This window comes from Egretta garzetta, unplaced genomic scaffold (genome assembly GCF_000687185.1).
Source record: "Egretta garzetta isolate BGI_Z169 unplaced genomic scaffold, ASM68718v1 scaffold297, whole genome shotgun sequence".
NCBI lineage: Eukaryota > Metazoa > Chordata > Aves > Pelecaniformes > Ardeidae > Egretta > Egretta garzetta.
In genome coordinates this window covers 654,234-668,937 of record NW_009260410.1, presented here as the reverse complement: position 1 = coordinate 668,937, position 14,704 = coordinate 654,234, and the positions used below count along the sequence as shown (strand labels likewise).

The window sequence follows — 14,704 nt, the reverse complement described above, 5'->3', positions numbered from 1 at the left end:
ACATGTGCACTCATGGAAAATAAGATTCTGCTTCTACTACATAGATTCTTTGATAAACTTTAACCAACTCAAACCTTCCCTTTTTGCAGCACTATAAAAACAACAGGTATGAAAAAACCTCTGCACCCAACTATTTCCAGTTTGCACAGACAGAACATACAGTTGTGTTCACCTAGGAGCTTGGCTTAAGATTTTTAAGTTAAAAGCCTCCCTCCAAAACCCCACAAAAAAGCTCCACACAGCTGAACTGTCACAAGACCCACTTGTCTGAAGTTTTGAGGTACCAAACCAACATATTTCCATTATAGAGGTCTTAGTGTACAATAAGATATTCATCAAAACAGATTCTCTCCCTTTTTCCATACTTGAGAATACTACTAAATAGAATGTGGAGAGTAAAATATTTTTTTTCCCAAAAAAACTGAATTCCTGAAGCATTTTGATGTAATATCAGACTTAAACATTACTGGAATAGCTGATCTCCAAAGCAGCACTTCATTCCAATTTTTATAAAAGAAAAAAATGTTTGTTATGTTGCAGGGCAACAACAAGCTACAGGTGAGCACTCAGAACAGTCAACAGCAACCAATATTACATTTGAATGAAGTACATTTGCACATTGCACCATTTTATGCTACCTGCTATTGTTAGGTTACTGCTACCTGCAATTTTTGGTTATCCTAAGGTCTAAGTTAAGTTTCCATGCTCATTCTAGCTAAAAAACTTTAATTAAAATGTCAAAAAAGTTGCAACTTAATGTCCACACAATTGTCCTAAGCTGATCATCATTGCTCAAAGCTGATTATTTCCAAAGAAAGCTTTTAATAATACCTTCAAGGTAGTGAACATGATGCCTTGCTCCCCATGCTGCAGATAAGGATCCATCAGATCTTCAATTAAGTGCACCTCAGACCCCAAATTCCTTATCCTGTCACATGGGAGAGCAAGAAAGAAAAGAGGCAAATGAAAGATACCATTATAATGTTTTTACTTTCTGTACATGGTGGTGTGCAAGAAACATGCTTTTCCCTAACCTCATTCTGAGGTCTCGGTTATTCCACAGTTAACTGTTCAAAATTTTTTCAGGTCAAAGCAAACAGCCCAAGTGGAAAGTTTGCCAAGTTACAAAAAGCTAGCAAGCAGTCCTACAGTGAGATGCAGGAGTGTTTAATACAGGTAAAAGTACTCCTACTACCTATGCTCAGCTCGTGACTGATGTCACTCTTCGGGCCTACCTGGCTCGTAGCACCACATAGAGAAAAACAGGAAATAAGTCATCCATGGACCACAGAAAATCTTCCTGAAGAGTCTCAAGTACATTCTGAGAGATCTCTTCAAAAGTTTGCTGGATCACCTTCAACTTATCAGCTGGGGTAAACGTGGTACTGTTTGGAGAGCAAGAGCAAAACAGGGTAACAATAAGAAGTTACATACTGGCATCTAAATTAGGAAGACTATTTGCTATTTGTTTGCCCCCATGCCCAAGAAGATAAGCCACATCATTCACACCACAACAGCCGTGGCTGCCAAGGCTGTGTACTACCCCAGGCCATTAACTACTTCAAGCGAGACGGTCTTCACAGTTTTAAGATGTTTTAACATAGTGGTAAAAGGGGAAAAATTCCTTTCTAAAACCCTTTTAATGTCTACTCATATTCTCACAGCAGAATTCCTTATGTCAGCTAACAGGCACAGAAAAGCTCCCCATACACAGGTAATTTTGCCATAACTGTTTGGAACTTCACATGTGTATTTGATTAGACATCCTCACACTTTTGATTCTAAATGGTGTCCTACGGACACATCTCCCAGTTGCATTTATGAGGCGATACTTCATTCCCCCTTGGGAGAATTTGCTAACATTTTTAGCAGGACCTCCGAAACTTCTTGGTGACCTCTCTCAAGAAGATGAACAAAAAAGGTGACAGGTAAAGGATCACAATCAAGTAAACAAGATACTACTGTAGCAGGAACAGTAAAACGCTAAAGACAAATTTCAGATAATTACCTGATTTGCTGTAAACATTCAACTGCAGAGGCAAAGCAAGCATCTTTTGTATTTGATGATACCTGTGTAATCATGAGAAGAGTTGTCATGCAGGTTTAACCACCCCACTATTCAGCAGCAGAAGAAAAGCAGTATATCATGAACACAACACTGGCATAAAAGCTTTTTTTTTTTCTTTTCTCTCCAGTTTTCCAGTGCAAAGAAAGGGCAATGTTCCTGGATGCTAAAGTCATCCAGGAAATCTGCTTATGAATAATTTGTATGAATTTCATTTAAAATTCAAAAAAGCCTGTTCTGAATTCCTTGGTATGTTACAAGAATCAGTGACAGTTTTGGATATCCTCCAGGTCAAGTAAGACTGAGACTCATTAAATCTTAATGGTTAACAATCAAGAGGAAACCATAAGACTGGAATGGTTCAAACCTAGGAAAGTCATAGCAGTCAATCAGAGATTCAGGTTTGGAGCAAATTGAAAAGAACAAATATAAATGTCAGCTCTTAACATGCAACTGAGCCTGGGTCTTTCTGAATGGAGCAGGTAGAGAATGGATGGATGCAAAAAGACCTAGAGAAATTCAGAAAAATGAGGAAACTGGACAGAGGAGAGAGGCAGATAAACCTGATGTCTTGGCTAAAGGCATGCTGATTAATTGAACGAATGACCCAGCAATCAAGGTAAAAGACTGCATAATTCAGAGAAGGCACATGCCGCAGTGTACTTCACAGTGGAGGGGCTCTAACTCTGTAACCAAAACAACCAGTCAGAAGTGTGAAGGATTCAGACAGCTGGTAAAAATTTTGCCCAGTACCTAAAAATATAGAAGATGTGAAGTAACTCAAGAAAACCTGTTATTGCTGGATTTTGTAACATTTAAAGTCTGAGTGGAGGTTTGCATCATGTGAATGATGCGAGTCTTCAACTACGTGATTTTGGAAAAAGTGGACTTGTCTTGCTGTTATTACAAACTTGTAATACTCAATCTCTATCAAGGAGCATCAGCTCATCTGTGTGCAGCAACTACTATGATGAAAGCCATGCTTCTGATTATTATAGACTTTGCACAGCCACAGTTATTAACAGGGACGAGGTGATTTAAGTGATTTAGATCCTCCTCCTGAAGGCAGAAGTATCTAAATGATTATAAAGAAATTGAAAATTTCAAATAGAAGTAAAGTAATTCATAAGCTGCCACGATTTATAGTATACTGTAAGCATTCAATTGTTCAAAGTTATGATTATTAATCCACTCTTACTGGAGCACAGAGATTGAGTACTACACTATTACCATCTAAGACCAGTGTTAGCCACTTTCAGCAAGATGATGATTAAGAAAAAGCACATAATTCTCCTAATCAGCGTACAGTGGTATAACTCTCAATCAAGCAGCTTGAAAATTTCCTTGGTAGACTTTTATTCTCACACTTTCATAATTGGAGACCAAGCAAATGTCTTCCTGAATTAGAATTAATTACAGAGTATGACAGAGTAAGTGACAAAGCTGGACCGATAGCTACTGTAAGAAATCACTAATGTAGCTTTTAAGTAGCAGACAAATTTTAAGCAAACAAGATAGCATAGCATCTCTTAAGCAAAAAGCCTGGTCAAAAGTTCTTTGACTGCTGCTTTATGATCTCAGCTTCTTGAAAGATGCACTGGGCAAAGCATACTGCAAGCCAAGGCCCCATGAACATACCTTTCTGCTCTCTCCAAGGATGGATACAGTTCCTGGCCAAAATTTCCTGCAAGAAACCCAGCATAGTGTAGTGAGAGAGCATAGTCTTAAAGCATTTTCACCTTATGAAAATGAAGTCATCATGTTGTTCTATGAGATACAACAGCTCTTTCTACAGGATCAACCACATCTACCACAAATAGCTGGCAAATAGCCTAATTTGCAATGCCTCACTCTGGTTTTGTAGTGATGCCAATCTTCTGCCTGCCTCCCCCCTTTGGAGGAGGGAAGTTTTGATTCACTCTCTCTACCATACTAATTACCTTGAAGACATGTTTAGATGCATTTTAATCAAAGAAAAGCATTTTATACAATAGGGGGTTTTTAGTTGCTTTATCTCATTACATGCCATAATCTTTCCAAGTTCTGTTTTATTGTTGAGGCATACTCACGTTTGCACTCCAAGAAAACTTAGAAGAGCCATATCAGTTTGTTTGTTTAGACGTAAAACACATTCCCAATAAATGTCTTCCTCACGCTCGTTGTCTAAGGCATACAACATAAATAGAGGAGGATAGAGTCGTGGCAGTAATACAGGGAGCAGCAAGCCAAAACTGGTTACCACAAAAAAAAAAAAAAAAAAAAAAAAAAAAGGGTGGTTTAAAGAGGAAGAAATCTTAAAAACCTAATTATCTATAAAAATTGAATGAAAAAGAAATCATTGGAACAAATCTTTCATTTAGTATAAGCCGATTCTATGAGGGACAAGAATAATAAAATAAGTACAAATCCATCAAATAGCATCTGTGCTAAAAAATGCTTAGGAGTAATTTTCCTTTACAGTCCACATACTGGACTGGGGTTTGGGGGGGGCAGGGGCAGTGGCTAGGGTACAGTTTTTTTGTGGTTTGTATGTTTTAAACAGAACATTGGCTTTCTTCATTGTATAATGTACAAGCTGAATGCTGTACTATATTATAGTTCCAGTTTTACCTGTATTTTTCATGCTAATAATTTAGCCCCCATTCTGAGCCACTCTGCTGACAGCTGAACTTTACTTTCAAAGCACGAGCTAGAATATAGACTAAAACCCATTAAGTTACCTGACCCAGCTCCACACACTCACACTCCAGCTTTCAAAAAGTCAGCAGTTGCTTGGCATCAACCCATAACCCTAACAGGGAAAGTGGAACTCAAAGTGCCTACTAATACCATCTGCACAGGTCACTGGAGCCTTTCTCAGAAGGCCATCTCTGCTGACCCCTCTCTTCCTTGTTTTGACTACACCCGAAGCTGCTGTGTACAGGACAGGATGGACTCAAGGGTGAGCTCCCTGTGACTGGCTATCTGTGATTCAGGATATGTGCACTGGACCCGTGTTACCCCTGGTGCTCATATCCCAAACAGTTTTCTGAAGCCTGAACTTGTTTACCCACAGACAAAATCAAGTTTGGGCTTAAGTAAAGAATCATTGCATAGAACAGGGATGAAATGCTTATTGCAGCCATCACACAGAACTCTGCTTACCAGAATCTGCCATCAGAACCAAAGGAAAAAAAAATCTGCTTATATCCATCAGTTAAGCATGTGCTTATCTTTCTTTCCCCACCCAAGAGTAAAGTGTGAACTCAGTTCAGTTTTTTTTCCCTTTATGTACCCGTACCCTGGTTCAGGAGACTCTGATCTAGAGTCAGATTTCCCGCTGCAAAAGGATCTCCTTCCCTTTGTCTCCGTTGCCAGAAATGGAATTGTGCTGCCCTCTTCCGGAAGATCAGGAAACAAGAACCTAAATGGCAATACACATAGATAATGTATGATTTCATTTAATGAAGTTCCTACAAATCACAGCATCAGTAGGCAAGATTAGAGAGGATTGGAGAGTCGGCTGAAATAATACTGAAATAATGGTGTACAAGACAGCATAGCTAACAGATGTACAGCACCATCTACCTGGAAGAGACTTATGTCAAAGATAACTCTCCTACCTTGACATTGCTTCCCTCCAGACAAGGCCTCTAGTGTTTAATAATTTGGAGTATTTCTGCTTTCAGATTGGCAGGACCCAATTAAAGCTGTAATTGTTCTCAAGAGTCTAAGCAAACACTTCATAGGAACATTGCTCATCTATGTTGGTAAGAACTTCAATAGAACACACTGCGAGTCCCCATTCTCACTATTCTTCTATACCCTTTGAACACTGTCTTTTCATACCATGGATATCCCGAGATACTAAATTTGAAATCCACATTAAAGACGAGCTTCCTAGAGCCATATTTTGAAGTACAATGTAGGATGTAACACACTGTGGTGAAGATTTTAATTTTTCTATTCTGAGAGAATATTCAAGGCACCTTAAAAAGGTTAGGGAAATACAAGCAACCCCCAAAACAGAGTAAAGATACTGGCACACTTGGACTGCACACTAGACAGTTTCAGTACATGAGACATCTTTAATTCAGCAGTGGTTTGACTTTAAAATTAAATCTCATTACCTAACCAGTTGGAAGATGCGTTTGAGGTAGGACTTTATCTCTCTCACAGCCTCCTGCAGTAATCGTCGATTAGCTCCTACTCCAACATAGGTCATTCTGTACACAGCTACTAGTGTTTCCACCAGCTTGCCCAATGGATGGAGAGGAGTATCACAAGCCTGAGGTGAAAGATATTAATTGGCCAGCCAGATAGGTCAATGGGTGGAGGGGAGAGAGAAACACCCTGGTGGTATTTAAAAAAAAAACACATGTGAAAGAAGTTTTGTGTCTGACTAGCACTGCTTTTTTGTTTATAATCCCAGCTCCAATAGCACTGTCCTGGGCCAGTAAGTCACTAAGACACTCAGCGTTCCCCACCATTTAGTCCAGTTGGAGTGAGAGACACTGGCAGTTTTACCTCTTTTTCAGGAGCGCATGCCTGTAGATCTGGCTCAGATCCAGAACAGGATTCCAGTTCAGCACAAATCCTTTTAATCTCTTGGGAGCAGAAGCTGCCACGCTAGGCAGCTGACATATTTCAGACCACTGATATCATTATTTGGAGGTATTTATTGGTGTCTGCCTAAGATAATATTTGAAACATGGTACAACTAGCCAAGAAGTTTCCTTTCCCCAATGCCTCAAATACTTCACATAAAGTAACTTAGGTGAAGCAGACAGATTGTGAGAGCTGGTCAGCCTTACACGTCTAGATATAAAAAAGTCATAGCCCATCGATTAGATGTCTAATTAGATGCTACTGACTCTTATGTCATTTTGAAAATCTGACATCAAATACACACCATAAACTTCTGAGTGTTAAAGAAATGGGATCACCTCTCACGTTTTGGAAGCATTAACTACAAGTAATAGGGGGGTTTATATAGTGCTAGGAGATGTGTGTGCAAGAAAAGGCTGAAGTGGCAGTAATCAGTCTATTAAATATTTCACATACAGTGTATTTCCCTTATTTTAAACACATGAAATCGCTTTCCATCCAAGCTGAGAAAAAAAAAAAAAAAAAAAAAAAAAATTTCAAGAGAGGTGGGTCAGAGATCCATCAACAGGCTTTGAAGAAAAAACAAAAAGTATTACAAATACATCAAAAAGTGAGCTATATTTAACAAATTGCCATTTGGATGATAAAACTTATGTATTAGCTGAATACAGCTCATAGAGGAGTCAAGACAGTACAAGAACTTGTGCTTCTATTTAGACAAGTCATCTGTTCAGTATTATTTAAATTAATGTGCAATAACTAGCAAGTATTTCAAGATGCTTTGCTGGGATCCAATGTATAAGAATTAAAACAGTAACTGACTTCAAGACAGTATCCATTAGGTATATTATTATTTTTGACTTAGTTGTGGATTTTGATTAATAAATTAGGAAGTTATGAGCAAACATGAATGAATCAAGAGTGCAAATATGGAAGGAATTAAGAATAGCTATTACAAAGTAAGCTTGACATCATGCCTTATCAACAAGCTATGTGAGCATTTGAGAGTCACAATACCTTTATCAAATATTTTTTTATATTTTCATATTTTTCCAGGGTAAAGGCACCAATGTGCTGTGGAATGAACTCCAAGCTTTCCAGTGTCTGAGTATGTGAGCGGCTCAATAATTCTGGGCTGCAGTTATAAAAAGGATAAAGACATTGTACAGATTATTTATTAGACATACAGTAGGAAAAAAAAACCCTGAAGCTAACACTTGAATTCTAAATATCAGTATGTCCCCGAAAAGGTTTATAGTGCAGAGAATTAAGAGTTCTGATGTTGTTTAGGACTTTTTGTTGTTTTAACTGAACTTTTACAGTTAAAGTTTCTAGTCTAGAGTAGAGTGAAATTCCAGATTCTTTCCCAATGCTTTTTTCATCTTGCTGACTACATTCTCGAGGAACCAACCTGTCTTTGTGTTGCCGTCGGTTGGTGGTCAGGGCCACTGCAATGTTGTCCCAAGCCTTCCATCTGTCCCCCTGGCCCGGGCTCTCACAGCCAAGCTGGGTCCAGCATTCTTCAAATACTGCCTTCCATTTCTCATCGGGAGGCACTGCCAGGATCCCGAGTTTCCGCCTAATAAGATGACCAGTTAGTCTGTTAAAATCAAAGTCGTGAAACAACACATTCAGCTATGAAAATCACCTATGGCTAATGTAAATGTAATATCTCATACTATTTTACCAAAAGCTGATATACTTAAACTTGCTTCAGAAGTAGACTGTTATCACCAAGAATAAACCTAGAACCTACTATTTAATTAATATCTTGTCTTTCAACACCTTTTAAAAAGAACTTACAAAAAGTTATACTTAACCTTAATTTTTCTTCCTTGCTAACTAACATACACTAATACATGTTACAGGAAATGTTTTGTTTGAACACAAAAAGGACTAGTCGGATTTCTAAAAGAACAGAACATACTGCACTTAACTGGGCTTATCTTCACTACTGGCATTCATTCAGAAGGCTCAGGACACATTCATGTAGCAAAGACATAGTACAAAAATGTCCCAAATATCTCACTATCCTGGAACATACAAATAGCATTGCTACACAGATAAATACCAAGAACAGATATATGGCTTCTGCCCCTAAAGTAGCATCTACATATGATGGTGCATGACATATTAGGGATGTGCTAATGGAGAGTAAAACCAGCTCAGGTGTCTTTTCACTGACAGCCAATGATCAGGGATCCTCAATAGCCAAAGAAAAACCAAGAACTGTTGCTCTCCCTATATAGATAAGGTATCTCAGACATATAATGAAGTTCAGGGCTTTGAAAAGCTTTCATAAAGCAAATAAATGCTGTCAGGGTTAACTGTTCTATCTTTATTTAAATCAAGTGTCAGAAAGCACCACACCTTTCATTAATATTTTTTCCACCACGTTTGAGATGAGAACTAGCAACACTGGTATTTCCCCATTCTTCCAGTTTCACAAAGGATAAAAAAAGTAGGCTCTAAGCCTTTTCACAAATTATAGCAGAAGACTTTCAACTTCAAGAGAGCCTGAAAAGGGTAGATGAAACCCTTATTTCACAGCAATCTTCACAAATATGTACATACATTTATTCATAGACTCCCTACTGGGGTAAAAAGCAGACAGCTGCTATTGCTTTTCTTTGCATCCTGTTGTAGGTGTCAGCACTGTCAAAAGAAATTACCAGTGAATGCTTCAGGAAGCATACTGAGAAGTAATCTAGGTAAAAACATTAGAGTTGTGTTTCCCATTTTTATCTGAAATTTGAGAGTATGCTTCAAAGCTATGTAATCCTGTACGATTACTACTATTGTAAACCAGTATATAGAGCTACCAAATACTAAAATTTCACCAACTCTTTAAATTTACTTACATTTCTTCTACTCAAAGATATCTCAGTTATGACTTAAAACATGTTTTTTTTCCCCCAGAGGTAATTAAGCAAATTGACCTAATGCATCTGCTATAAATGGGGTTATATGGATACTTTTCAGAATTATCTTTGCTAACGTGTTAAAATACTCTCTTTTGCAATTCAGCAGATTTTTCTACTACTTTCTCAAGCACTGCTTGGAAGAGGTGTGGTAATTAGCTAACTCTGCCCAAGCATACTCCCACTGGCATTATTAAATGACACATTAAATGAATTGATTTACCAACAGAATAATTGGCAGAAGGTAGAGGTCTATGATTGACCTAATCACTCAAACGTAATAATACTTTCTCAGTACCTCAAAAGTCATCAGCAGCTATGAACTCAGATTCTAACAGTCTGTCCAGATATAAACAAAAAAAAAAATTCTGAGACTGCTATAGGACAGTAGCAGCATGTCAGCTATCCTGTCACTTCATGCTGTTACTTGCATATTCAAGTAGTGATTAAAGCAAGAACAGCTATAAAGAAGATTTTTATCTTATTTCCTAAGCAGGAGGGAAGAGGAATGAAAAAGGAAAAATGTTTTCAAAATCTCACTGTTTCTCTGGAAAAAATATTTTTAACTGGCCTTTGAAAAAAGACAATAGTTATGTTCCGAAATATTACTGAACCATATAAGAAATATTTTCGTATTCAACACTCACAATGCTTTAGGTTTGTCCTTCTCATTCTCATACAAGCTTGGTTTGAAGTAGGTTCCTGTGATTTTTATCCCAGATCCCCATTCTCCACTGAAGAGACCTTCAATATAATCTCCGTTTGGCAAGGTCAGTGTTCCCTTGGGAGAAGATAATAAAAGATGTAACTGAAATCCATTGGGAACCAAATTACAAGGAAAGAGACTTTTTTTTTTTCCTAAGGTGGTAATAATTTACAAGTGACAACTGTAATACTAACCTTTCCACTCAGAGTCCAGTTATCTGAAAATTCCCCTTCATAGACTGTATCATCCTCAGAAAGCAGAATTCCAGTCCCCTATAAAGAGAATCATAAAGAATGCAAAGCAGTAATTATAACAGAACGCCAGACCACAGATCTAATGATACACTGAAAAGCCTGTTACTAATTCTTAGCAAATAATATTTTTTTAAAAAGCAGTTTCTGAAGTAGTCCTACATGAAACTGAGCAGAGATTATAAAGACAGTTTAAAAAGCTAAGAAATAGAAGGTTAGAAGAACAGAAGGTTCACGCAGGCTAACTCACACTAATCTACCCCAGAAAGCCACCACACTTAGAGGAAAAGCCACTATAGCAGAGAGTCTGGTGTTCGACTCACCATCATTTTGTTGGTGCTGAAGGCTCCTTCATAATACAGTCCAAACTGAGTAACCACAACACCATTGCCTTGGCAGAGATCATCTTGCCACATTCCCATATACTTTTCTCCTCTGAAGAAAAATGAGTTAGGAAAAATACAGTCTAAGTAGTACATTTATATCCTTGAATTTCCTTTCACAATTCACATTACAAATTGGCCAAAATCCAAGCAAACTCTTCCTGATGATCTGAAAACAATGCTGAAGCCCAGTTAAGCCCAATTCCTATCCAAATGAACCTGAGCAGTAGCTACACCACATAAGAAACAGCAGAACTTCTTAGCTGATTTGGATTAGCTTTACTATCCAAATGAACCTGAGCAGTAGCTACACCACGTAAGAAACAGCAGATTTCTAAGATTCAAGGTGCATATGAAAGGGGATCTTCAGCTTCATAAGGAATCTACCTGATGTATTTAACAGTTATTTAGAAAGGATGCAAAAAGGTTATTTTAGACATTTTTTTTGGCTAAAGCTTTTGATTTCTTTACTTAAACTCAGATGACTCAAATTGAGAGGATAATAAATTAAAGAAACCAAGCTGTTCTACTTGGGGGATAGGAGGGAGACCTACAAAGTGACATGACATTTTGACAATATTAGAGTGTAAAAATAGTAAGGAAACAGATCACGTTGTAGAAAGTTTCTGGATAATAGCCTAATAAAGGTCACGCCATAAAAAAAAAAATTATTGGACAATTAAAGATTGCTCACAAGTAAACATCAGCCTCTTTCAGACTACTACTTAAAATACTTTTTTGTTAGTCCACAGAGGTCAGGCTAGAGTGTTTGAAACTAAGTGCAAGTCCCAAATATTTTGAAACAATCTATTTTTCCAGTTGTTCTGAAAAAGAACATGAGTTTTCACCATGCAAGTAATAAAAAAATTAATTCATCAAGGACTTTTTTGTTTGTTTTTAGAGGGAAACTAGCGATTGATTTAATAGAACTCTGCTTACTACAGAACATTGTCCTTCTAGTAGCCAGGAAAAATTATGGTCATAGTAAAGAGAGCAAGCCCAGCCATTGATCTAAATTCAGGGGTATCTTCCAGCTGGTTGGACCTATAACCTAGCAGGATGCCGGCCTGATTCACCATGCCAGCTACAGGGGGTCTCTGTTGGGTGAAGGCTTCTTGAAGAAACAGATGCAGCATACTCAGTTACCAGGATGAAAATGTAACAGAGTAGAAGTCCCACTTGCTCAAATGCCTGGTTTGCAATAGTCACAGCAAGTTATACAGAGTGCCTGCAGCTATTTCTTATTTGTTTGGGCTGGAGAATAAGAAGCAAAAAAAATGAATCCTTAGGCCAAAAACATATGCACATACCCTTCTCTGAGACCAGAAAGAAAACTACCATGAGGGCAGGTCACTCCAGAGTTACTCAAATATGAATAGAAAGCAAATGCCATGCTCCTCCCCCACCATGAACTGCCACTGCATTTACAAATTCTGGAGGTGAGAAGATCTGTGAGAAAAGCTGCTATCTCTTCACCACCACCACTGGAGCAAGATTAGATCCAAAACTGGTATCAGGAAATACCTAGAGATGCTACAACAGCTCTATTTCAGAAAAATATCCATACACGCACTCCCACACACCCCCTTCACCTCCAGACTTTTTACTATTCTGCTTTTTAAATGGGCTTTCAGTTCAGTTAAACCAAACCCAGTTTTCTTGGGCTCTCACCAAAAACTCTCTTTTCAGGAAAAAACAGCATTAAATTGGTGACTGAAAAAACAGACTATATTGATCTGTGCTCAGACAGTATTCATTTAGTGCACATATTTAGTGCAATTCTGCTTCTGAGACCATCATTTCACTAATTTGCCCTAAGAGAAAGCATCTTCCCTCTGCTGCATTGACAGAATAAGCCAATGGAAAACCTGAGTACAAGCTGAAATTTACCTAGTTCAGATCACTGAACAACCTGGTTCCACATAGGCCTGAGATGAAAGAATACTCCTCACATAACTCAAAACTTACAGCATCCGCACGACAAGACACCTCAATAAGATAACCATATTCAGTGCTAGGAGTATGATAGGAAAGCAAGGCAGAAAAAAACAAAGCACAACAAACCCCCCTACATTTACTCCAGAAGCAGCACCAAAACTAACAGCCTTTAGACCCAATTCCTTAGATCATAAACCCAGAAAGCCTAGTATAAAGGAAAAAACCCAAACAATCCAGACATGCACTACTGCTATGAACAGATCAAGTCCTTTCCTATTCTTTTTGCAACTGTACATCATACCAGTGTTTAAGGATTTGGGGAACTGAAGCATTACCTTGTGATATCATCAAAAACTCCATAACCACTCTTCTTATCCATTGTCCACTGCCCAATGAACATACTGGGAGAGGAAGAGGTCAGCTTCCCACTGCGTAGCAGACCATGTCCATGACGCATGTTATCCTGAAAACACCCTTCATACACCTCACCAGTAGCATAGCTATAATGAGAAAGAGTAAGTAAGATTCCTATAATCTACTTTTCTGTTGTTGGGTTTTTTTGGTCCCCCGCAACAGATCAACCCTCTCTTTTTCCTTCTAGGAATTACATTACAGCCACACCAAGTACACTTGGGATAAAAGTAAGCCTTTGATGCAAGTGTTTTGATGCTTTGTTGTTTAAAGGCACTCTCTCCTCAACAAGCCAGGCCATTATAGGTTATATTTATCTCTCAGAAGAAAGAATCCTCTATTATTGAGAGGTGGTAGCAACATTAGAATAGATATTAATAACAGAACACAGTATGAGTATGCACTGTGATTAATCTACCAAGAGCAAAGCAGAAAATAAGCCAAGCTAACTATAATCACAAGTCTGAAATGTGACAAGGAAGCTACATACAGAGGCGTGGTAAGCAGTGTGCCAGAGCATCAGCCCTGCCCTCCCTTCTGCAACGACAGCAACCCAAGTGCTACATCTTACCTGTAGACTCCATGCCCACACATTTTGCCTTCCTTCCAGTACCCCACGTAATGGTCATCCTTATTCAGTGCTTTGTTTGGCATTCTGTATTCACCGTACCTGTCAATGCATGGACATGGAACACAAGCAGCTGTAACGCTAACACATTTCATTAAGAACAGAAACAGATACATATCACAGACCCATTCTAAAATCAGAATGCTCTATATCATTTTTAGCGCATCTCTTCAACTACAGCAGTTACAGATTTTTTTTTTAATTCTTTTTTTAAAGAGAAAACAGGAATTTCAGCATCACTAGGTCAATTTAGTCTGTACTGCTTTTCTCCTGTTTGATTGTGGCATGTTGTAAGTATTACTCTCTCTACCACACTGCAGCATTTTTCTCAGCTTTCTAAAGGCCACAAGTCTTCTCATATCCTAAGACTACTTCTACCTTTGTTGTCTTCCTCTGGTCTTGATAATTCAAGCACATCTTTATTCCAGGAAAAGATGAGACCATATATTGCTACAGAGAATATTTTTTAAAAAGAGATGCTAGCTTCCAATTGTGCTCAAATAATGGCACAGAATTATCCACAATTTCAGTATGCCTAAAAAGAACGAGACACACAACTTTTATTATTGATTTTAATCTTCTGAGGAAATTAAAATCCAGTTATAAAGGCTCTCCTGAGAGCAAGTCTACCCCAACAAGACATTACTATTGTTAAGTGTTGAGACTACAGCACACATGCTGAAATACAAATCTATGCATTTGATAACCCTACAATTACAGCTAAATACCAATCCATTTATTTCTGGTGGTGATTTCTTTGCAATATTTCCATCTCCAACAACCCTGAAATCACCAGGGTTAGTTACACTTACTA

General features: G+C 38.1%; 1 protein-coding gene across 3 annotated transcripts in view; it reads right to left on the bottom strand.

Annotated features, from left to right (window-relative positions):
• ALS2 (alsin Rho guanine nucleotide exchange factor ALS2) overlaps nucleotides 1-14,704 on the bottom strand; it is a 38,470-nt gene that overhangs the window by 1,732 nt on the left and 22,034 nt on the right. For 2 of the 3 annotated variants that reach the window (XM_035899081.1, XM_035899083.1), the window contains 14 exons: nucleotides 13,834-13,932; nucleotides 13,187-13,351; nucleotides 10,854-10,965; nucleotides 10,474-10,551; nucleotides 10,221-10,354; nucleotides 8,064-8,252; nucleotides 7,670-7,787; nucleotides 6,175-6,332; nucleotides 5,343-5,468; nucleotides 4,135-4,308; nucleotides 3,704-3,749; nucleotides 2,009-2,070; nucleotides 1,236-1,385; nucleotides 832-928 (listed from right to left, as the gene is read on the bottom strand). In XM_035899081.1, the coding sequence (XP_035754974.1) occupies nucleotides 832-928; nucleotides 1,236-1,385; nucleotides 2,009-2,070; nucleotides 3,704-3,749; nucleotides 4,135-4,308; nucleotides 5,343-5,468; nucleotides 6,175-6,332; nucleotides 7,670-7,787; nucleotides 8,064-8,252; nucleotides 10,221-10,354; nucleotides 10,474-10,551; nucleotides 10,854-10,965; nucleotides 13,187-13,351; nucleotides 13,834-13,932 (1,708 nt within the window). The remainder of the gene's footprint in view (nucleotides 1-831; nucleotides 929-1,235; nucleotides 1,386-2,008; nucleotides 2,071-3,703; nucleotides 3,750-4,134; nucleotides 4,309-5,342; nucleotides 5,469-6,174; nucleotides 6,333-7,669; nucleotides 7,788-8,063; nucleotides 8,253-10,220; nucleotides 10,355-10,473; nucleotides 10,552-10,853; nucleotides 10,966-13,186; nucleotides 13,352-13,833; nucleotides 13,933-14,704) is intronic. The other variant, XM_035899082.1, reaches the window with a different exon arrangement.